This window comes from Pinus tabuliformis, chromosome 7 (assembly GCF_031772625.1).
Source record: "Pinus tabuliformis cultivar Carrire ecotype Pingquan chromosome 7, CPIR1, whole genome shotgun sequence".
Taxonomy (NCBI): domain Eukaryota; kingdom Viridiplantae; phylum Streptophyta; class Pinopsida; order Pinales; family Pinaceae; genus Pinus; species Pinus tabuliformis.
In genome coordinates this window covers 828,189,702-828,215,845 of record NC_142293.1, presented here as the reverse complement: position 1 = coordinate 828,215,845, position 26,144 = coordinate 828,189,702, and the positions used below count along the sequence as shown (strand labels likewise).

Sequence of the window (26,144 nt, the reverse complement as noted above, 5' to 3'; positions counted from 1 at the left end):
GCTGTTACACTGCAACTGAAAGAACCTGCTTTGATACCAATTGTTGGAAATAATGAGAGGGGGGTGAATTAGTATTTCATTTCAATTAGTTAATTTTAATCTCTAGAGCATTAAATAACATTAACATCATATCAAAACATAAATCAACATCACATCACATGAACAGTTAACAACACCATTCAACAATGCACAACATCATAGAGAATACACAAGAGATTTTAGGTGGAAACCCTTCCCAGAGAAAAACCGCTGAACACTTTTAATATAGGCCTTTAAAGATTGCATCAACAGGAAATTCCAAGTTCCAAGATTCTTGAACACAACTGGAAGGAGGGTCCAACCCCCTAATTTAAAAACCGCTGAACACTTTTAATATAGGTCTTTAAAGATTACATCAACAGGAAATTCCAAGTTCCAAGATTCTCGAACACAATTGGAAGGAGGGTCCAACCCTCTAATTTATCAGCTCCAACTCCTTGATTTACCAATTCCAACTAGAAGGATGCTCCAATGCCTTGTAAGCTCCAACTTGCCCTATCACCACCCTGTCGTCTTGAAGTGTTCTTAAGCTCCAATCGGAAGGAGACTCCACTCCTTGTCTTGCACCACCTTGCCACCCTACTCAGTGAGCCACCACTTGCCTTGAAGGCTTTGACCTTCAATTTACCACAGTGGAGCACGTTTCACAATTTTCAGATTGTATCCACCTCTTCTCAATATCAATATAAACAACATAAAATCAATCTGCTGACTTTGTCAATCTGTAATACTTTAGTAGAACGTTGTCAGCAACATTACTAACTCTTTCTACTGCTCAACATGCATATTTGATGACAAACCCCAACAATGTAGAGATAGATACATAACAAGTCTCTGAGATGAACTCACTGTATTGTGCAACCATTGTTTTGATCAGATGTCACTGAAACTACCTTTTTGTCCAATAGTCAAGTATTGCCATCACAATGCTTGACACAAGCCAATGCTAATGCTGTCTCTTGTCCACATGCACAATCCAATGTGCCACAAGTCTACCTTGTGCCCAACCTTAAGTTGTCTCAATTTTTGCCTCGGGAGACAAAAAATCATACAAGCCCTCTCTTTTGTCTCAAACCCTAACTACTCATATTGACAATATGAAAATGAGCTAACAATACCACAATCAACGCTTTTTCCTTCAAAACATATAATAAGAATTTGTAACATCAATAAGGTTTTCATGCCTTCAACAAGATTCGTCTTTGAGTCCTGATCACCCATATTCATTCAGAGTCAAATTTTGACAAATAATGCTCTCAAAAACTTGGAAAAACCATATTAAACCATATATTTAACTAAGCATTCTACAAATTCCCCTTTTTTGAGTGCGCTTTACAAAATGAAAATTTCCCGGTAGATTGGTTTCAGAGCGAGGCATCATGACCACACCGCTTGAGCTTCTCATCATTCCATGGCTTCTTCACTAATGGAGCTTCCAATCAATGCAATCCATAGACAAATATTAAGAGTGTTCAAAGATTGATGTTGGCATCAATGATAACACCAATCAACATAATGTTGGGCATTGGATAATCCAACGCTCCCCATTTGTTTCACGACATGTTCTTAACCACCTCTCAAGGATTTGTTAAACTCTGGCGATGGGTCTGTTTACTACCACCTGTAGGTTTTGGTGGAATGGTAATCGCGATTCCAACAAGTGGTATCAGTGCCAAAGGTCTTGAGTTTGAAACATCCTCAGCTCATGCTGGGGGGGAGATTGTTGGGCATTGGATAATCTACCACTCCCCATATGTTTCACGACATGTGCTTAATCACCTCTTGAGGATCTGTTAACTCTGGCGATGGGTCTGTTTACTAACACCTACGACTTTTGGTGTAATGGCAATTGTGATTCCAACATTGGACATGGGGACCATGGCACAGGATGGGGGTGGCATCACAACACGATCAACATCATCTTGGTTAAGAGCATCCTTCAAATTTTCTAAAACTCAACACTCCATCCTTAAAATTATACTCTTCTAGTTTTTATCCCAAACCATCTAGTCTTTATTTGTCTTTGCCTCCTCACAATAATGGGATAACACTCAGAAGTTGTAATGAACATAAACCAAATTCTTTGCCCAGTTTACAGTCGACCTATTTCTTTCGACATTACCGATGAAAGTTGAAACCATAGGTGATCCAACACCTCTTTGTAGAAGAAGTGTTCAACACATGTGAGAGTGCCTGCGTTGCCAGATGTTGTAGCTATGGAGTAGCACCACCATGCATGTTCCACCACTTGAGAGAAGACAAATTCCCTCTATCTTTGATTGTATGGTTGGTCCCAAAGGCACCAGTGCAAATGATGTAGTTGCTCAACTGTGTTTATATGGCATCACACTCCTCATCATGGACCAATTTCTCTAATGCTTTAATATAACTGGGTTGAACCTGTTAAAATTTGTAACTAGGATCGACCTTCATAAATATATTTGAGATGTACTTATCAAAAGAATGAAGAAAATACTATTATTATTATTATTATGATTTATTAAGGGACAGGTTTCATGCTTGGGTCATCATGTTTTAGGTCAAAGTCTCCATTGAGGACTTCTAGAATTTATTCTGAGTCATTAGAGTCATTGTACATTAAAGGAGACCCTTTTTGGGCTTTCGAACCATGTAAAAAGAATTATTTTCGATTAAAAAATAAATTTAGTCTCCTCCACACCAAGTTGGCCTCAAGACAAGTAATTCGACCTCCCTGGAAGGCTATAAATACAAGGCAGTTTGAATTCATTTGGAGTATCTCATTCTCTCTCACATAGTTCGATCTCTGAAGCTGGAAGCTGGAAAAGTGCGAAGTTGGTAAAGGGCTAGAAAAGGATTTGGAAAGGAGTGCGAGTTTCTAGAAGGAGATAGTAAACCTCAATATCGAAATTTTGGGACAACTGTCACTCAGTTCTGAGGTGTATCAAGGGAGATCAAAGTCTTCCAAGTTTGCTCGAAGCTGCTACTACCACTGCTGCTAGGCGAAGCTGCTACTGAGTTGAAGTTGTTGTTGATGCTGCTAAGTCGAAGTTGCTTTGGAATAGTTATCATTTGCAAGAAGGATTGAGGGTTGACTTGGTGTGGAGGAAGTCTCTGTCTGGGTCTAGAGTCTTGGATTATCTCGAGAAACTATTGAAGGAAGAATTGTTGACTGGGTTTTCCCCTAGATAGGGGTTTTGCCAGGCTATCCACTTGCATCTGTTGTCCTTGTGTTATTGTTTTGGTAATTGGTTGATGAACTAAAAGGATAAAAGAAGAACATAAAGATAAAAGAATCACAAGTAATTATTTATATAAGAAAATCTTTTTTCCTTTCTGATTTTCTAACAAAACCTTTTGTTCTTGGTGTGATTTGCTCTTGGTCTCCCCTCTTGGTGTTGGTGTTGAAAGCCATGATACGTGATAATATTTAGGTGTAAGAACATATGCTAAAGAATGTAGTGGAATATTTATCATTTCCCATTATTTTTCCACCTCCGCATCAATATAATTATACAACTTGAAATCTCTAGGCTCAGTAATGTCTTTAATCTACCCCAACATACTATCCATCTGCTCATACATCTCCATAATTATTGGCCAATCTAAATTTGCAAGCTTGATCATGTGATAATTGGGTTGAACCTTTGGATCTTGGTGTGATTTTCTCTTGGTCTCCCCACTTGGTGTTGGTGTTGAAAGCCATGATACGTGATAGTATTTAGGTGTAAGAACAATGCTAAAGAATTTAGTGGAATGTTTAGCATTTCCCATCGTTTTTCCACCTCCACATCAATATAATTATACAAGTTGGCATCTCTAGGCTCAACAATGTCTTTAATCTACCCAACATACTATCCATCTGCTCATACACCTCCCTAATTATTGGCCAGTCTAAATTTGCAAACTTGATCATGTGATAAGTTGGCTTGTTGAATTGTAAAACATATCTAACTGTGACTAAAACTAGCTGTCAGGAACAATGTTCTTGACTACATTAGCACTATCTCTATCTGTGTTCATATCATCCCATGCATCACTTGTCACTATATCACCCAAAGCTTGTCCCATCTTCAATAGGCACCTAAAGGTGAGGTAATATTTAACAAACCTAGGTTTTGCAATCTTAAGCAGTTGCAACTTTGAGTAAGCTCCATAAAAGTAATTGGCCCTTGTATGACTTGTGACAATTTAATCACTTGCTTCCCTCTCTTGTATAACTGATTAATCCATCCACATTTTCTATGCTTGACAATGTCATGCATCAAAAGGTTTAATGTGTGCACCAATCACCCAAACCAAAAGATGTGTGGATAAGTCTGCTTAATGATTTTTCCTGTTCCCTTACAATTTGTTGCATTATTAGTGATTACTGGAACCACATTAGCAGCACCAACATCATTATTTGTTTTCAATAAGAGATTTGCAATGTTTTGAGAAGATCTAATGATTGAGGAGCCATATGATGTAAGAAACAATGCATTGGTAGCAGAAACACCAAGAATATTTATCAAATGTTGGTTTCTAACATTTGTCCAACCATGTGATATAATGGATACTTCGTTGTGGCCCCACTCATTTGTAGACTGCGTCAAATCTCTATGATTTTTGTGTTTTCTGTCTCTAATAACAAAGTTTGAGCTTTCTCATAGTTGGGCTCTTGTATCCTTTTGGGGCTTCATTGATGGCCTTAACCAAATCATGCTAATAGGGGGAGCGAAGCACGTTAAGTGGCATACTTCAAGAACAAGGAAAACACAACACTTTTGCATCAACCTCATCCCTCCCAGCAATATTAAGGAAATTTGCTATTGTTCTTCTAGATTCAAAGGTTCCAAAAGTTCCAATAGGAGATGAAGAGGTGTGGCCACCACCACTAAATCTAGAGGTTGGATTGGATTAATGTTTTTCTTTCTTACTACGTTTTTTCTGTGTAACCTCCTCTATTTTGATTTATTTTTTCCATTGTTCCCATTGACACCTTAGGGAAGATTGTGATCCTTATAGCATCCTTATTCTCATCACTCTCCATTACCACACAAAGATGCCTCCTCACGCGTATATGAACTACCATAAGGTTTTCCTTGATGACAACATGAGGGCATAGAAATTTAATGGTTCCGCCACCTCTCCTCCCCTCAAGTTTTGTCACAGATCTTCACAAGGGTGTCAATGAACCTTTTCCCCATTATATTTCATTGAGCTCTTCATCCCCGTCCCTTTCATCCTCATCCCTTTCAAACCCTTCCTTATCATCCTACATTGGGTCACACTGAATATTACCACTATCCTCTTCTTCCATCTCTTCCCTTTGATGTCAATTTGCCCCCAACACCATGAAAACAAAATATGGAACCAAAAGAACAACATTTTTCTCAAATTTGAGATGGACAACCTGCAAGAAAATGAGGAAAAAGGAGGGGGAAAGAGTAGGAGAAGAGGAGAAAAAACAAACACAAAGTACAAGAAAATGAGGGTGTTGGAGTTTGTACTTATCTCGTTAGCTCTTGAGAAGTTGAGGTAGATGGTAGTCCTTGTTATCTCCTCCATGCTCCCCTTTCTTCACTCCTCCATGCTCTCCTTTGCTTTCTCCTCCAAGTTCTCACAAATATGCCCTCAAAAATATCCTATCTCCTTTGCTCTCTTCTCCTTTCTTCTCCAAGCTTAAGCAAATCAGATGAAAGAATGAGGAAAAGAGAGGGGAAAGAGGTGTTTTAAACTTTCCTCACTCTCCCCTCATAAATTGACCCTAGGTCCCATCCAAACTAAAGAATTAAAAGTAAAAAAAATATAAAATTTGAAGTTGGCAGGGAGCATGCTAGTAGATCTGGAACCACGAATTGTGTTGGAACCATGTGTATGGACCGTGTACGAAACTATCTCAGTTCCACAATTGTAGGAAGCGTAGTAAAAACCAATAAACATTTTTGAATTTTTGGACCCGAATTATGAGGCGGTCCTATAGTTGTCCTGTTCGAAAAGTGAGGTTCTGGCCTTAATACTAGGGGGGCAGTTCCTGCAACCTTGTTCCAAACACTGTGAAGTCTAATTGGGACCTTACATTATGGAGAACCCCTTGTTGTTGAGCAGGGAATTTTGTCCATGACAAAATGTCACTACCCCATGTTTGTCTAGGGTCCTTCACAAAGGGGTTGGCATACTCGTGAAGAAGTTCATTGTTCATATGCCTTTAGAGTAGCGTTATAGTGCATTTTCTATGTTGAGAATTGAAACTAAATGTCTTTGTAGAATATTGCATGAGAGTAGTTATCTGAAGCCATATTCTTACCTTTCTCCCTAATAGATGGGTTCTCAAGTCTTCATCTATTTGCAACAAATTATTAGGTTGTTTGTTGATCTCACTTACAAACAAGGTTTTCTACTTTCTTCCCAAATTGGCTTGTCATCATTGGTGTGTTGCTCCTTATCTATTTGTTGCTTCTCGTACTGCAACGGTTTCTCAGGATTCTTTGTCATTATAAACTCAAGCTTGATGCATAGAGGATTCTTCAAAGGAAAAATTGTATTCACAACAAGCTCAAATTCTTGCCACTGATGGTATTTACTCCTCAAAATATTGGTTTGAAAAATAAAATATCACCACAATTGACATCTTATTTTCTTTGGCTTGACCCTTCTCTCATCATTCTCGCTCGACAATCATGGTGACAGTTACCCACTCACATGGGTATCCCCTAGAAGAAAATTTTTCTCCTATTGTTTCAACTCGCCAAGCAACAACCTTGTCATGATCCACAGATAGCCAACGTCATATGCCTCTCATTAACTCTTTTGTCAGTGCTTTCTTTCATCTAGCTTGCTCATCTGATGAAGGTGGGTCATCTATTATGAGGTACACTAACCATTTTTGTATTCAAGTGTTTTGATTTAATTTTTAAGGTCATTCTGGTATGGATCACAGGCTGAATTGAATGATAGACTGCTTTTATTGTACATTTGTTTCCTTGCTTCACTTTGGTAGTTATCACTTACCCCAAGTCCAGTGTGACCTTCCTTGAGGCCTTTTTTCACTATCTAGGAGGGGCACAAATAGGAGGCTTTGATGATGGAGGCGTTCCTTGATTTCCATACTTAACACCTTCCATTTTCCCGATATATTCACATCCCATCTTCGGGTTGATTGCTATTTGTTGTTGGTATTGGTTCCCTATGTTGAAAATGTTAGTTTTTGTAGCATCGGATGTGTCCTAGCCTTGAAATTTTGTGGAGAGGCTAGAATACATAGATCTCCAAAACCCAGAAATCGTTTCAGGAAGTTCCACCTAGAAGTGTCTCAATTAGATTATCAACCGATTTTTAAATATTTCCTAAGTCTAAACTTAGGGAATATGGTTAATTAATCAGTATTAATTGAGATAAAGTGAGAATCATCTAGAAACTCACACAGATCGATCTAGAAATGATCCTAGCCATTGATTAAGTTTTAATCTTGGTTGTTGGTGCTCCAACAGTGGATTATAAAAGGAAGTCGATGTGGTGATGGAGAAATCATCCAGTGCAGATACTCAGTTGCCCAGGCAATTCGATTTTCTCAGTAACAACAACTCAGCACAAAAGATAGAGCCAAAGGGTGAGTAGCAGGTGGAAGAGGAGAGCAGTACCATTCCGGGAGGAAGATTTCCAGTTCCCAGAAGTGTAAGAGGAAGGAAGGCCGAAATCTTCAGAGGGCCAACGTAGGCTCTGCGCAAAGGGTGATGTAGGGAGCTCAGCGTAGAGGCTGGGGAAGCTATTTCGGAGGGAAAAAATAGCTGTGGGGTGAGAGAAAATTCTCACAATGTTTTTGCCAGTATTCCCCTCAGATTAGATTGCCCGCTGAGCATCTAATTTATTGTACTAAGAATTGTTGCTGAATATTAATAATAAACCCTCATTTGCTGCACAGGTTTTCCCAAGTTGGGTTTTTCCTGGGACAATTGTCCAAAAATCACTGTCGAAATTATTGTGTGCAGAATTTCTCAGTTTCTAGTATTTTATTTTCCGCAGTATTTTTATGGTGAAAATTACAGCTGTGATTTTATTCATTATTTGCTGTAGCAAATAAACTGCATAATTAATTTTTTAGTTAGAAGAATAATTTCCAGTAGCTGCAATAGATAAAATTTCACAGAAAATGTAGCTAGGTTTGGTCTTCATAATTATCTTTGTACTTGTATCAATATGTATTTCATTTAAAAATAAAAAGAAGAAAAATAATTTATTATTATTCTTATGATTTAGTCAAATCATGTTCTTCATGCTTCTAGGATTTATTGAGTCAAAGTCCTATTTGGACTTCTTGTAAAGAAATAGAAAAAGAATTTTCAAAAATGTAATTTGGGTCAATTCACCTCAAGAAGCCAAGTCGTCCCTCCAGGATGACAGGTCGTCTCACTCAAAAGACGTGTCTTTTCATATATGAAAACAACTATATATTGGCATACATCCTCCACCAAATGACAAACAATTTCGGTGCTTTTCTGTGATGAGTTCTGAGGTGAAGATATGCAAAGTTCAGAGGCTATATTATGGTGAAAGATTTGCGAGTTCCTAAGGCCACATATCTGCAAAGGAATGTGAGTTTCCTGGGTTATATGACTGAGATAAATGTGAGTTTTCTGTGGTAGATGTTCTGTGTTAAATGCGAATTCTTTGTGGCAGATGATCTTAGATAAAAGCGAGTTCCTTGTAGCATAAAAGCTAAGATTGAAGCACGTTATTGTGGCTGAAATTGATGCTATCTCCTATGACAAAGATTGATGGGTTCTACCATGATGATGCAAAATTTGGAGGGCTTGACTTGGCATCTTGAAGGTTGGATTCTTGTATCAGTCTTGGGTCTTGGATTTCTCACTTTGATCTGATTTTATAAGAAGAGAGGTTGGTTAGGTTTTCCCCTTTGTGGGGTTTTTCCCTGGCTTGGAGCCTACATCTTTGTGTTCATTGTTTCTTGTATTCTTCATGTTGTGTTCATTTTTGGTAATTGCTTGATGAAAGAAGAATATAAATTTAATAAGAAGCCAACAAACATTCACAAGTAATTATCATGTAAGAGAAATCAACCCTAATATGCAAGCAACATGATTTCTCAACATTGTATCAGAGCTAAGATTAGAGGAAGGAAATCTGAATATCACATTCTGTTGGCATTTGAAGAAGATCATTATCATAGATTCGAAGTTTGAATTTGACAAATCAGTCTGGCATATACTCTCTGTCTAGAATCCAAGCTAAAGAAAAAGGTATTATCAGTCTTATATTGACCTATGACATCCATTTGTATCAAAGGTCAAAGCTATTATTGAAGCATTCTAAGGTGAAGTACTTTGAGATATCTGAGATATGTATCATCTTAAGGTCATCATTAAGATTCTGCAGTAACCCTAAATAGAATTGAAGATCCAAACCCATAATAGCACTTGGAGATCCGAACTAGAGATCCGCAAAAAATAAGGTTATGGTACGTAACAATCAAGAGATCTACATTAAGCTAGTAGGCTGAGACTGTGGTGAATACGAAATATCCTAACCCTGTGAAAGAAATTCAAATACTTGATGAGAGTGGAAAACATTCTCTGAGGAAAGAAACTATGATGCAAGTTTGAGGCTTCTATACTAGTTCATTCTTGCTCTCAAGAAGATCCTAGACTAATATAATCAAGGTTCTGAAGGACGTTACTCCATGACAATATCTATATGAGAAATGTGAAGCAGCTATACTCCTATACATAAAGAAGGGAATTAATGTGAAGCTCTTGGCACCTGTACCTCTGTGATGGCAACACTTACTACAGTAACTCGTCTTCCTACATTCGATCTTGTTACAACATACCTCTGGAATATTCAAGTGGACTTGATATTGAAAACTGAATCCCTCTACATTCATCTTTATGATCCGTATGACGAAAAATCCATTAGCAGCATCCCTAACACATAAGGATTGCATTGAAGTCATATTCAAGGACATAATTTGTATATAAGATAGGAGTATGTCGTGAATGCTCATCGCGTGAGTTGTACTTTGTGGAACTTCTGAAGTGAACAAACAATATGAGCAATATCAGAAAAATAGAAGCCAAACAAGAAATCCTATTATCTATGCAGTGTGCATTGATAATGTGAACTACACGAATTAGTATTCATGATAATATCAAATTACATAATATCCGAGCTCTTTTTACAAATAACATAATCTATATCATTCTTTATGGCAACATTTTTTTGAAGTACTCAAAGCATACTCAATTAATACAGATTTGGAGGCCTAGAGTTTGACCTAGAAATTTAGTACAAGAACAGAAGTAAGACTCACAATTGATGCTGAAGTTGACCTTGTTACACAACTTCATGGAGGAAAAAGCTATAATTGAAAGATCACTTTGATATGGTGGAAGGGACTGAATCTAGAATCTGTGGCACAACAGTTATAACTTTATTCCTATATGTAGTAAAAGGACTAACCAAATCAGTAAATCTGACTTGTTTGAAGGAAAACATTTGAATGGAACCAAGACAAAGCATGCAACTTCTGAGGTTGAAGGAGTCAAGGCACTTTTATTGAAGAATGTTGGCACTTGACAATTGAAGATGTGACAAAGGACCATATCTTTGCAAAGAAGAGATAAGGTAAGGATGCAGAGGTATGTACAATTTTTGTATTTCATAAATAAGTTCACTAGGTCATGTTAATAATCACTTGAAGAATAGAAGTTCTGCATATATGTATTTTAGGGACCATGACATATAAGAGATTGTTAATAGTAGTTCATTGCATATGAAAACTAGGTTGCAATGGAATAGATAAAAAAACATGTTAATCGTATCATTAGGGTTTTGAAGCATACTTGTCGAAGTTTTGCTATTCTTGAATAACAGGTGTTGGTGACTATGGAGGATCTAGGGTTCGTAAACCCTATCTAAGATTTGAATTAGAAAACCCTAGAAATAGAAACCCTAACTAATTGTTATTGTTGTAAAAATAAAAAAAACCTTGTTCTTGGGTTTGCTAGGTATGACAAGGTTGGTGAATAGGTCCAACTTCCAAGACTAAGAGGAAGATAATCCTTCTCAAAAGATTAGTAGTCTATATCTCCTTGTTTATTATCTTTGCACCTTGTCCTTTTTGTTCTTTCATGGTTTTCTAATAAAGGTTGCAGGTCAAGGCAAGTTCTATCTAAAGCTTGACTAGCAGATGAAAGATTTGAAAGAACGTGGCATAGCATGAAGATTGTGAAGGAAGGAACAATTTGATGTATGCATCAAAGAAGACAACGAAGTTCACTTACCTCAGATGGATAGAGGTAGTTGTAAAGATCTTGATGGACATGATATTAATTGAAGCTTGGCAGAAAGTCTAGAGAAGCTTGTGACCAAAAGAGATGATGATTGATCTAGGGAAATGTCCTTAAGCAAGAAGTTGAAGAGTTTTGATAGCTGATTGGTTCATTCCAAGAACACTTTAAAATTGATAGTAATGATGCTGATAGATTGAAAGCTAAAGAAAATGAAGCAGAACTCTGTTGCAACATGAAGAAAGAACATACAAAAGAATGTTGACCTTAGAGGGAGCGAGCAACATAATTATACATTTGATTTGGAAACTCTAATGATGTTTTTGCTCATGATATGTTTTGGCTCCCTGGAAAGACATATTGCAGAAGTATATGCAGAGGCTGGAAAGATAGAAGTTAAGATAATTTGTTGGGTGATTTTGATGTACCTACAACTATTTGGTTTGATCAAGGAAAACACAGATTGTGTGGACGACACTAATGATGGTTTGGAAGAGCATGAGGGCATATTTGATATTTGGGAAGCTGATATGACTTATTGAAGAATATGAGGCATAACTCTGTTTTGGAGGATATAAGGCATGCGCTAGCAGCTGTGAGGAAGTTTGGCTCCTTGAAGATGAGAGATTAACCATTCGATGACTAAGTTGCATGAAGATTGTCAAGATCCAGGAAGGTCAAAGTTCGTTATGATGTGATACTGTCATATCACATGGAAGAACATGTAGCTGATGAATGAGGCAAGTTGAAGTTTGTGGTTATGTCTCCCTAGTTGAGAGGGAGTAAGGATCTACTCCCTAATTGAGAGGGAGTGATGGTGGACACCGCATTCTCCATGTGTCATGCATTATGGCCAGGACTAACAACCGTAAGTCTAGTGAAGGCACTAGTAGGGAGAATGGAGGATTGGATAAGCATCTGGGACCAATACTTCTTGAGGATTGGGAATCCAAGATAGAAGTAGTCCCGAGGACCGATACTCTTTGAGGATAGGGAAAGGTATCCAAGATAAGAGTAATCTAGAGGAGGACTAATATTCTTTGAGGATTGGGAATCCAAGATAAGAATAGTCTTGTAAGGACATACCTGGTGAACATTCGGATGGGGTATGTGCCTTGAGAGGCAATGGTGGTGGTGTCCAAATGTATGCCTCCCAACATTGTGCTCTAATCTAGTGGAGAGTTAGAGCTTGTCAGTCAAGGCCTTGCTATTTTCTAATTGACAATGCTGGTTATGATGATGATGCTTAATGATGCTTATCAATCCGAACTCTTCTTATGAGAATATTTCAATTTGAGAGTATCCTTGTATCCTGTTGTGTAATTATGAATACCTCCCTAGTTAAGAGGGAGTGTTGAAAATGTAACTAGGTTCGGTCTTCATAATTATCATTATACTTGTATCAATATGTATTTCATGGAAAAACAAAAAGAAGAAAAATAAATTTATTATTATTATTTAGTCAAATCATGTCCTTCATGCTTCTAGGATTTATTGAGTCAAAAAATTGTAATTGGGTCAAAGTCCTATTTGGACTTCTTGTAAAAAAAAGAATTTTCAAGAATGTAATTTGGGTCAATTCACCTCAAGAAGCCAAGTTGGCCCTCTAGGATGACAAGTCAGCTCAGTTAAAAGACGTGTCTTTTTAGATATGAAAACAACTATATATTGGCATACGTCCTCCACCAAATGGCAAGCAATTTCGGTGCTTTTTTGTGGTGAGTTTTGAGGTGAAGATATGCGAAGTTCAAAGGCTATACTATTGTGAAATATTTGCGAGTTCTTAAGGCCACATATCTGCAAAGGAATGTGAGTTTCCTGGGTTATACGACTGAGATAAATGCGAATTCTCTGTGGCAGATGTTTTGTGATAAATGTGAATTCTTTGTGGTAGTTGGTCTGAGATAAAAGCGAGTTCCCTGTGGCACATAAGCTAAGATTGAAGCACACTACTTTGGCTGAAATTGATTCTATCTCCTGTGATGGAAATTGATGGGTTCTACCATGATGATGCAAAATTTGGAGGGCTTGGCTTGGCATCTTGAAGGTTGAATTCTTGTATCAATCTTCGGTCTTAGATTTCTCACTTTGATCTGATTCTATAAGAAGAGAAGTTGGTTGGGTTTTTCCCTTTGTGGGGTTTTACCCTGGCTTGGAGTCTATATCTTTGTGTTCATCGTCTCTTGTGATCTTCATGTTTTGTTCATTTTTGGTAATTGCTTGATGAAAGAAGAATATAAATTAAATAAGAAGCCAACAAACATTCAAAAGTAATTATCATGTAAGAGAAATCAACCCTAATATGCAAGCAACATGATTTTTCAACACCCTATGTTCCTCATCCTTTGAGTAGAGGCTTGGAAACTTTTCCGTAAGAGGTTGATGTGATGGAAAGAAAAGAAAAAGCTTGAGCGAAATGTTAAAATGCAAAAAAGTGGTAGTGCTGAAAGAAAGCGCATGGAGAAAAGTCTAGCCTGAGCTCTATCGCCCTCATTAGTCGTCACCTAGTTCTTGGCTAAATCATGAGCTATCTAAAGTAAAAGGAACATTGAATATCCCAACCTCGATGAACAAGGAATCATTTTATCTTTAATGAGTAAATGATGAGTAAAAGCTTGTAATCCAAGTTATATATGTAAAATAATAATGAAAAAGGCACAAGAAGGGTGGTTAAAATAGGATGAGGAAAGGGATAAATCAAGTCCCTAGGATTGCTATCTCTTCATGTTATAATGCTTAAGAACACTGTGAACTTCTTAGCTTGGTACAAAACAATGGCATTCTCCATGAAGTAAACCCCAGTTCATGACACTTTTCACACCTATCTCATGAAAGGGTCAACCTAAGAATTGTTCCTCCCTTTGGGGTTGGAATCACCTAATAGGGCCTTGTGATAACCCTCCCATACCTAAGTAGTGTATCTTTTTTACAAATCATAATCTAGAAATGTTGAAAATTGGGGCAGCTATGGGACAAATTTCCCCATAGCCCTAAAAGAAGCCCATCATGAATTCAAAATGGACAAAGAAATATCATGTGTGGGCACTCCTCTTATTATCATTTAATATGGCTCTAATTTCTAAGGCATGTGGCAAAATATTATTAAAATGCCTCCAAGAATTGAAGTAGGCCTCATATTTGGTGGAGTCGGCTACCCCAAAGGACGCATCCCTTCGTTGTGCCACATTTGGAGACACAAGTTTCACATACATGTCTCTATAGTCCGATCATTCTATTGGATCGTGATTTTTTGTGACTCGTGGCATACATATTTTCAGTGAGGCTCGTCTGTGACTCATCGTTTCAGCAACTCGCATTTTTTGTATACATGTGATCGTATATTCTACACAGTGGTTCGCTATCACAGTAGTTCTTGTTTATATTGACTTGTATTCTACATTATGACTCGACTTGCTGTTTTCCATGGTTCGCTGTTACAATAGTTAGCATATTTTTTGCAGTCTATAATTATAGTGGCACACATTTCTCCATGGCTCGTATTCCATGTAACAATGGTTTGTTTCATATATATATATATATATATATGTATGTATGTGGTTCATTTTTTTCAGGTGGCTTGCACTTTTGTGGTTCACTATCTCTACGATTCGTATTACATACACAGTGATTCTATACAGTGGCACGTTGTAGCTTGCTGACTCGTTTCCAATGACTCGATCTTCTTTTCTATGGCTCACATCATCTTTATAGTGGCTTGACCTCTATGGTTCAACACATCTTAGTGGTCATATGATCAACTCTAAGACTCGTATACATATTTTTGTGGTTGAGGTTTGATATATGTCCCTATGGTTTGTAATATCTACTTTTGTGTCTCACATAGATTTTCCTGTAGGTCGAATTGGTATTACAGTGGCTTTTATTATATGGCTCACATTGAAATTCTTTGTGATTCGATCATATCTTTGAGTCTTATATATGATGGTAGTATGGCTTGTATGGAAATCTTCATGTCATTGTGATTATATTTGGAATCTGGATGAATGACCTTGAAAGTCCATAGGACTCTTGATATTTATAATAACATGATATAACAATGATCTATAATGAGATAATGTTCTATACCAAGACTAAGTTTGGTGAAAGAGATATATGAAGCTTTGACCTATATGATAGTGAGACATGACAATTATCTTGTGGACAATGAGATAGTGTGACAATGCTTTTGATATATGACCTTGATCTTCATGACAATGATCTTCACATGTGATTGTGATCTATGTGGTAGTGCTTTTGAACTACATGCCGGTGTCCTTTGACGTATGTCAGTAACCCTTCATATAGCAGTGACATTGCCCTACGACAATTGTAACCTTGCTTTACGAAGACAATGATTTTTCTATTATGATATATGATGATAATGAGCTATGTGATGTCAATAACCAAGCTCGTATGGTGACAATGACCTTGCTACATGATAGTGACACTTGACAGAGATGATGAAGACTCCTGATATTGATGACATATTGCAGTGAGATGGATATGATAACAACTCTCTTGGACATATTTGATTATTGGAGATTAGTTTGTTTAGTTCACAAACGTAGTTGTGAACTAACGTGGGTTGGCCCTAGGAGGCCTGATGTGATTAATGTATCTCTTTATGGATGTACTTTGTATCTTAGCTGAGCAACTGATGAATATCTAATAGAAGAAGAATCTGGTTGGGTTTTCCCCCTTGTGGGGTTTTTCCCTAGTCTCTGACCTAAATACTAGTGTTTCTATTGTGTATGCTTTTCTTCTACTGTTCTTCATTGTTTCGCTGCACTGTTGATGTTATTGTTCTTTCTACATAATTGCTGATGATGTTATGGGGTGAATGCAATATGTAAATGATGAAAAGTTTGTAAATGCAATTATCTAAAGCAAAGAACAATATAGCCCTAAAAATTAACAAGAAAGACATTTGAAGATGATGCTTGTGTAAAGTACTTTGATGCCTTATACATTGAATATGGACCACTCTAATACTTTTACGGTTCTTGCACCCATGATGTTGATCTCACTTGATTTTGTGAGCATGTGTTAGATTGTTGTTCCAAGGTACAATTGCCATCCTTTGAGGGATTATATGTTTCTTCATCAACACTTCAGAGAGGACGCCCTTCCACTTGGTGATTGCACAAGTCACTTTGATAGAGGATGTTGAACACTTATCATGGAGCATTGAACTTGGGATACTTGTTCGTAGTTGATAATCCCCTCACCTTCATCCAAGATCTTGGATGCTGCCGTCTAGAGCTAGGACGTTTCCTTGAAAGCAAATGTTCCTTAGAGCCAACAAGACACTCCCTGGCTGACATTGCTCCTACTTGATGGACGTTGCCCTATTTTTGAGGATGATTGATGATGATGATGACATGTGACCCCTCTCGAGGGACTGATACCCTGTTTTCCTTAATGACATCATTCCCTAACACTATGATGTCCTATTCATGATGCTTGGATTGATGAGGTGGGCACATTTGAGGATGTCATTGTGTGAATGAGCCTGCTTGATGATCATACATCCATTTGATGAGGAGATGTGACATTTGGTATGAGATGCACCCCTTGGAGCCATCCATTGCACCTTTTGTGGAGAGACACATATTTAGGAGGATGATGTCACCTTTGGAAGGATTTTAGCTCACAGTGGTAGGTTAATTGAGGCTTATTTTTATGTTTTATCATTGAGGCAACTATCTGTGGGGGTCCTATGGTGACCTATTCAACTTACAATCATAATTTTATATTTGTTTATTTAGGGCTTTTAGGCTAACTTAAAGGAATTCAATTTGATTTCCCTAATATAAGTAGAGGGAGGTCAAATTTCTTATATTTAGGGTCACACTTAGAGATCACACACATTAGCTACTTGTCTCTTCTCTCTTGTGCGCTATGGAGCACTAGTTGGGTGAACTTCTTGTGGAAGGATTTTTGTTTGATGATTCTCTGTCTTGGATGGTTATTGGTGATTGTTTGATGATATGTGCTATTTTCATGTGAGTTATCTTCTTCACCTTGTACTTGATGAATTAGGGTTTAATGAAATTTTCACCAAAGTTTTGATGATGTTTTATGGCTCTAAAATCTCCTTGCACAATATTTTCATCAAATTTCTCTTGAGGAACGTAGGTTTAGCTTCCTCCCTTTCAATCTCCAAAGAAGATAGAAGGACGCTAGGGTTTGAAGGTGTGAGGAACACATGTTTGTCTTCTTGATTATCTTTCAAATCGTTTCCATTTTTATTCTTCCATAGATTTTTACTCCTAGACGCCATCAGCCTTTGATTGAGAAAGGCACTAGTTTTATCTCTTGTGCCAATCCCATAAATAAATAAAATAAAATCCCAAATTTTCTATGTTTTATGTTTTCTAGGGTAAATTAGGGTTATGTTACAACAAAATCATCATTTTTCAGCATTGTTTACTTTGGACCTTATAGTCCTAGGGTTAGGATTTGCATGCATTCAATTGGGATAGTAAAAATATAATTTTAGATGCATTTTTCAGACATAAATTAGGGATGACGTCTAGGATTTTTCATTGCTGTTATCTGTATTTCAATCCATTGAAATTTGTTGTAATTTATTCTGTTGCTTACTCATTGATCAGCCCTAATTTTACACTCTTTATCATAGATTTTGGGGTTGTTTCCTTATTGCTCTTATAAAATATATGCATGCTATAAATTGCTGAATGAAACCCTAGTTGATAGCAGCAAAATGTAATTTCTGGATTGCATGTGTTTGGGAACCTATTTGAGCCTATATTGGTCCAACTAAGCACTCTAGGTTTAGCCATAGGGCTTTTGAACTCGCTTTCTTGAATTTATATCTTAAATCACCCGAAACCCTAATCATTGCATATTTGTCCTTGGATGAATCCCGTTGTAGAACCCTCAAGGGGCATTTAGTTTGAGTCTACTTGGGTTATTGATCCTTAAGATCTACTAGGGAAGCCTCTTTTGTGGGAGTTGTATCCAACCACATAAATGAGGGGAGTAGTTATTGAGGCGACAATGGCAACTCTCCCATGTTGTTCTCAATCTAGATTGCTTAAGGAGGCTTTGCACTAAGGTGCTAGGTTTTGTAGTAATAGTGACAAAGGGTAGCGTGTAATGCTAGATCCCTTTGTATGTGAATGGCTTCGTTAAAGTGTTTGGTGTGCCTCCCTAAATGATCTCCCATATCTCTTTCATGGTGAATCATGTTCTCATCATACACTTCCTTTTACACCAACGTTTCATGCTTTAACTCACCCGTATGGCTCATGCTTAACTCCTATTTTGGGAGTCGAAATTGTTAGTTGGGGCCATGTTATGGCTATCCTCTTCTGCTACAATTTGGGAACTATTTGTTAAGGGAGCTAATGGTATGTTAAGCCATAAACCTTAAGAAATTTCCTCCATTGTCTAACTCCATTTGCTAAGAAGTTTGCTAGCTTATTGGTAGTTCTTGTGACATCTGATGGAAATAAGGAATCAAAGTGTCCAACTATAGTCCCTAGTCCTTCTATTGTTGTTGTCTATCAACAATTAAGGGAAAGAGAATTAGGAGAGGCACCCTGTATTAGCTTCTTAACGATGTCAATGACCATTGTGGAATCCCCTTCAGAGAGCAGATTGGTCGTGCCCAAATCATCATATTCAGGTGTGAAGATCTTTGTGGAATTATTTGTCCCATATCCTCCTACAAAGGCATGCATACAAAATCAAGTTACTTGATCTTGAGGCAACATCCACTCCCCAAGTTCTTGGGATTACCTTATTATGCTGCATCGATGTTATGTTTTAAAATTTAGATACCCTATTCTCCGAAGTAACCATTTGGAAAGCAAGTTTGCTCCAAAAGGTTGATCTTTAGACTGCGGTTCATATTTATCTTGAAGAACTGATTAATGAATCTTTCGCTTTCTATCTTGTTTTTATCATCCTTTGCCCATCTTCTTGTGTCATCCATCTCATGGATATTTATTTCAATCATATCAATAGTTGCTACTAACCTCTTCCCTCCCCTATAAACTTTTTTGTTCCTTTCCAATGATTTGAAACGAGGAACCCTGGATAAACATTTCACATCCAATCAGTGATTTTGTTTGTCAAAAATTAAGGGTTGTCACCTTCCATAAATTCTATTATGGCTGCCCTTGCTTTTGGAGATTGTTGGAAGATGTGCCACCCCTTGTTGCATAGATTCAATAACACTAGGCATTTCTGGAGGAGATGATCTTCTGTCTTTTCTTGCGTTTCATAGTCATGGCATGTTGAAGGTTCTACATATCCTCTTCTTAGTTTATCTTGGGCTGTATGAAAAGTGCCCATACTGGTGCCCAAGTCCTTTCCTTTTCAATGTCTCGTTGGGTACATCGGTAATGTTCATATGCTCTTTGTACCTTGTAATTTCCTACTCTTGCATTCCCTATTTGTGAATGTTTGATTGACTCTTTAACCTGAATTTTCCTTTGTCTTAGAAGCTCGACCAGGTTTTCCTTTTCTTGAACTGTAAAGGTTGTTAGCTAATGTTTTAGTGCTTCCACTCCTGCCAGGATTAAGTGTCGCTATTATTGAGACGTTCCAAGTAGCTCTCAACCTTAGCCCCCAACCGTAACTCAAATTCAAGCCTCGTGGAACCCTGCTTGGATCTTTTGAGAAATGAATTTGCTAGTGTCAGGTGTCTTCCTAGAAGAGAGCGAAATCACATGGACTCCAATGTCCTGAATGCTTTCTTGTTGAATAAGAGAGAATCACTGTCCTATGCTCTTCTAGATGAGGGATCTTGGGGGAGTTTGGTTCATTCTTTTTAAATTCTCTTCTTCTACACCTTTGGCATATTTGGTTTCCAAGTTTTGCTCCATTGAAAGTTGCTGAATAAGATTTTGAGCCAATGCTGGAGCACCCTCCCACACAAAGCTGAGTTCATCCACATCAGATTGTGGATGTTGAGGCCCCTTTTTTTGTGGGAAGCAACTTTCAACCAGGCTACTAGAGGCCATTTGCTCTTATGCTGAGCTCCCCAAACTTGGAGGAAATCTTTCGAAATTTTCTGGATTGATTTAATGAACTTTTTTGGTGTTTCCAAGGATGGAATTTGTATAGAGGGAGGGCCTGCAAGACAAATTTGATCAGTACAATTTTTCCAGTGAGAAATAGGTAGTAGAAAGCCCATGAAGAAAACTTACCTCTTAGTTTCTTTGATAGAGATTTCCAGGAGACGCTTCTGCCAACTCTTTCTACCGGAGGGGGGCTGAGGTATTGAGATTTAAGTTACTGGGATTTAGGTTTGGGTCCATCAGTTTTTTGAAAAGACAGGATCCAGATGCAATGGGAAAATAATAGGTACAAACAATATAAATGTATTTTTTTTTTAAATTTAAACTTATATAAAAATAAAAAATATATATAAGTTATATAATTTAAATTATTATATAGCTTATAAAGTAATTTTGTATAATATAAGAACTATAAATTACTTTATATTATTATATATAATTTAGGTTATAAAGAGCGTGTGTATATATATATATATATATATATATATATATATAGCAAGTTGATGGAAATTATTAGCCTATTGTTGCCAATCACACTTTATAGCTGGAGATTTGGTCTTTTTAACCTCATTTTGCAATGGAGAGATATGAGATTGTGCTTTGAGGAGTTTTTCATTATTTTTCATCGAGCAAACAAAGGGAAATCTGTAACGACAAAGTTTGTTTACACTCTGATACCAATGTACTTACAAGTTAAATACTCCAGAACACTTGGAATATGAAGATGTCCATTGATATATATATATATATATATATATATATATATATATGATGATGATGAAAATGTTACAAATGAGGGCCCGCTTATATACCTAGGCAGGTGCCCCTTGATGAATAGTCATGTCCTTATACTAATTAATCATTATTATGATTGTTTATTATTATTTATATTTACATTACCTTTTTATATATATTATATTCATAACATTAAATCCAAGGCTAGAAGAAAGGAATTCAAAATTGATCTAAGTTCGTTTGGATTTCAGACTGTTGATTTGCCCATGAACAGGGTATCAGCTACGAACTGTAAGTGTGTGACAGAGGGCTTTCCTCATCACTATAGGGAGTCATTCTCTGCCTGAATTGATGGTAATCACTTTATGCTTGTTCCATCTGTTGAAACAAGCTTTTTATAAGCAACTCACATGCATTGCAAATGTATATGCAATATTTGTTCCCAATGATGGTTGCATCCCGGGCCCTGGTTATGTCCTTTTCTTTCCTTTCGAGACCTTTTTCTATGGCTTCTTGCTATAAAGGGGTCATACATTCCTCAACGACAGTCCCTTGGAGGTATTTTGCTGGTCTGTTAAGGTCTTCTGTCATTTTGAACAATTCAAGCTAGCCATATTGAACTATGCTATTAGAAGGGTGGATCAATGCATGGTTTCTCAAAACAGTATTCATTTCTTTTGTAAAAGACAGATCTCTGCATGCCATATGGTCATACAGGAGCAAGCCTATATTACTCACTAGAGAATACATCATAGAACAAGAAGAATAGAATATATCGGGATCAAATAGAGATAAGAGTGCACGAAGGCAATAATCTGTTTTCCATAAGAAAACACTAAGGAATTTAAATCACTCTCAAATTTTCAATATGTTTCCTACACAACTCTCAAAATTATAATTTATTTTTTCTGCAATATTCTTAAATGCCTTACATGGGAAGAATTTAAAAGACGTTCAATTATTTAATTTGGTGGATGACATTTGTTGCAGGACATAAAAATGCTTAGCGTTTTCAGGTAATTTAATTAGCAGTTTCTCAATTGTAATATTGTCTGATTGATCCACAGATTAACTCCCAGAAATCAATATCAACTTCCCCACAGTGGAACGAAATGCAAGAACAGAGAGCTGAATGGGGTCATGAATCAGGTATTTTTCAAAACATTAAATGCCTTTCAAGATATTTACAGCATTCCCATGAATCAGCATTTCGGAAGAATGATCAGGGAAAAGAACATAAAGCACAGAATAATTATTGTGCTCATCTTTTGACAGATAAATATGCGCCATCAAAGGCAGAGAATGGGTTGAATCCTGCGACTGATTTTCATGTTACAAAGTTGTCAGAAAGTCCATCTCAGGTTGAAGCTCAAGAGGGCTTGAAGAAATTGGATAGCTTTGGACGATGGATGAGTAAAGAAATCGGTGGTGATGGAGATGAATCATTGGTAGCCTCTGATTCTGGCACGTACTGGAATACCCTTGGTAATCAAAATGGAGTAGAGGAAGTTTCCAGCCTGCAACGTCAGATGCAGTTGGACATAGACTTGATGGGACCTTCACTATCCCAAGAACAACTTTTCAGCGTTATTGATTTTTCTCCTGACTGGGCATACACAGAAGTGGAAACAAAGGTATGTAGCACATAGTCACAAATTATAATTAGGAAACATGCATGTTTGGCAGTGGAAAGAAATGAAAGCTGCTGTGAGGTCACAGAGGCATTATATAGTAGAATTTGATTCTGCAGTTTGTCTTCCATTCCATAAATAGGTATAGCAATTCTATTTTATATGAAAGCAAAATGCAGATATTGTGCTCAATATTTTTCAATCTTGTTAAGGTATTAGAGAGCGATGAAATGGAGTAAGAAGAAAGGCAGTAAGAAGTTTAAACGTTCTACATGTATTCACAAATAAATTACTGATTCTAGAGCATATCCTGAAAGGAGGTAGTTCAAACATTCTATCTATTATGAATAGAATATTTATTCTAGTCCATGTTTTGTTGCAGATTCTAATAACGGGTACCTTCTTGGGAGGTCTAAAGTATCTTCAGAAGTATAAGTGGTCTTGTATGTTTGGAGAAGTTGAGGTTCCAGCTGAGCTTTTGGGTCAAAGTGTTCTTCGTTGTTATGCTCCACCCCATGCCCCTGGGAGGGTGCCCTTCTATGTTACATGTAGCAACAGGTTAGCATGTAGTGAAGTGCGTGAGTTTGAGTATCGAGCTAGTTTATCTGGAGGTGTGAATTCTGGTTTGGAGATGGAGAAAGGGTCTGCAGACCTAATACTTCTTCAGATAAGGTTTGCAAAATCTTTGTCATTGAACTTGGATGAGAGAGATAGATACTGCAGAAGTGATGAGTGTGACAAATGCAGCTTGAAGAGTAGAATATGCTCTCTCACGGAAGATGGTGAAGATGAGTGGGTAAAGATGGAGAGATCTACAGAAGATTCTACTTTGTTTCTTGATAAGACCAGAGAACAGTTGATGCAGAAGTTATTTAAGGAAAAACTTTATGATTGGCTTCTGTACCAAATACATGAAGAAGGTAAAGGTCCAAGTGTTCTAGATGATCAGGGTCAAGGAGCTATACATGTAGCAGCTGCCCTTGGTTATGATTGGGCAATAAATGCAATAGTTGCTGCTGGTGTCAATGTTAATATCCGAGACACACATGGTTGGAGTGCACTACACTGGGCTGCATTTTATGGACGGTAATTATAGAAAACCAACCTTTTTTGATTATTCACAATATTTTCTAATCTGCGGAGTATTCTTGTGGCTTGGTAACAAATACATTGTTTATCTACAATCATAGCACAGTATTGAATTGACAAACTTTGTAAACTATCCTGTTTGCTAAGCGAGAATAAGCTTGATATCATGTCTGGGTGTGGCCATTTAGCATTTACTGTTAATGGTCATATAGCAAGCTACATAGATTGAAATAACTTTTCTCGCATCAGCTGGAAGTTGATGAACTTACAATACATAATTAGAACTCATGAAACATCAGAAAATTTAAGCCTCATCATCCGTGGTATAATTAATCCATTAATGTTAGTTCATTTCTATCTATGTTTGACAATAGAAAATAAAAGTACTAGATCTGCGTGATGATTATGAATAAAAGTCTCATGACTTGTCAGTGAACTGATGATGAATAAGTAGATTATAAAGATAACAGGTCTGTCTGTACTAGACAATGGTATTACAACTGTATATTTAAAAATATTAAAAGGTGTTTTCAATTTGAAGAATGTAGTGATGTATGTGACAGGATGTCACTCCACAGCTATATTTGCTTTGAATAAGTAACATTGGATCTCTGTTAATTCTCCTAGAGTCCAAGTATTAACTCTCTTGTCCTCCAAATTATTCTTTTATTAATTTGAAATTGTTTTATGTACTGTGTAACCTACTTGCGAGCTGATGGAAATTTGTAATTACTCCATAGGTACTGTTGAGTGCAGTATTACAGCACTTTATTGTGATCACAAAGGGAGTATTGACTTCTCCTCATTTCACAATCAATGAACTGTAAAATCACACAAAGTCAGAGGAACAAGACCAATTGGTTGGCTTACATATTATATAATACCAAAATACATTAACCTACATAAAAGAACGAGAGAGAGCATCCCCAGATTTTGTTGAACAATGACCACCTTGATGCTTGATGGTTACTTTTATTGACTTTCATTTTATAACTATCCCTTCTTTTGGATCATGGGGCTTAAGTTATTAAGTTATGGGACCGTAACCGTCAAAAAATGTTGAGGTATTTTTATTGAGAATAGAACTTACCCAATAGTTTATTAACAATGGAGTATCAATTTTTAAATGTGAAGCAGATCAGAAAACAAAGAAGTAGATTTTTAAATTTACTAGTAATCCCAGTTATCCTTTCGTCCTTTGAATAGATTAATAGAAGACAGAAATTTGCATCACTTTCTTTCAGTTTCTGTTTCCTTAAAACCATGAAATGCTAATAAAAATTTAAATGTGCTTTTCTTCTTCAACTTACTGGATTTTGTAATTTTTAAGTGAGTTTGCAACTTTTTCTTTCTTAATTTGCATTCCAATATTTTCATTTTGCAAGGCACGAGTTTTCTTCTTAGATTCCATTTTGGTTTTTTCCTTCTCTATCTTTATTTTGTGTTGTTGAACCTTGAGACCATCAACTCTTTCCACAGGATATTCCTGTGTGGCTCACTTAGTCCAGGACATTCCCCATGGTACATTCTCAGGCTCTGTATTGGTACCTTCACTGTGGTCGATTATGGCACTAGCTCCTCTTCTGATTCTGGTGCAAATTGTTGCTTCTCTTCATATATAGGAGCATCACCTACATCTCTTTCTGTGTCTAGAGTTTGCTTCTTGTGTTTACCCGTTAATGCTAATTCAACATTTGTCATTAATTCACAAACTCTTCCTTGATGTCAAAGGGATTCTTCTGGACTTCAATCTGATGTGTGGACTTCTGGAACTTGTTTTCCTGGAGAAGTCCACCACTTCTCAGTTTTGCTGCAGGAGGCTACTGTTCTTTCTGCCCGTTCTTTTTATTTTGATTTGTAGATCCCTGAAGCCACCCACATAATAGTTTTGGTGGCATCATTGCCATTATCCATTTCTATATATGCTAGCTCTCTCACAAGAGGTCCAATCCACTTGTAATATTACAAAATGAACTCAACTTGTCAATGTGCTAATAGTGGTTGCCTAGAGCTCGATATTTGCTCTACACTCCCTAGAATAAGACCTTCAAGTCACGAACTATGAAATATACTCGAAATCAGTGTTACATGTATATGCTTGATGTAGCGTCTAATTTTGACAAGAACATCATCTACAAACCTTTACCCCCTAAATCCAGATTTGAGTGCCACAATCTGCTTTTGATACTCCCCTTTAAACCTGACCCAGGAACACATGGAGGAAAGTTGACCAATATTTTATCTCCTGTACAGCTACACCTGTCATCCCCACGTCATGTTGTAGTGGTCAATTCCACAAGCTGGAATTCTGTTTCATAGGAACCAAACCA

The 26,144-nt window shown here is 37.1% G+C and overlaps 1 protein-coding gene across 2 annotated transcripts in view; it reads left to right on the top strand.

Moving 5' to 3' along the window:
• Positions 1-26,144, top strand: part of LOC149250174 (calmodulin-binding transcription activator 1-like) — a 161,869-nt gene that overhangs the window by 41,304 nt on the left and 94,421 nt on the right. For both annotated transcript variants that reach the window (XM_089458930.1, XM_089458929.1), the window contains exons 3-5: positions 22,162-22,243; positions 22,370-22,728; positions 23,108-23,811. In XM_089458930.1, the coding sequence (XP_089315056.1) occupies positions 22,162-22,243; positions 22,370-22,728; positions 23,108-23,811 (1,145 nt within the window). The remainder of the gene's footprint in view (positions 1-22,161; positions 22,244-22,369; positions 22,729-23,107; positions 23,812-26,144) is intronic.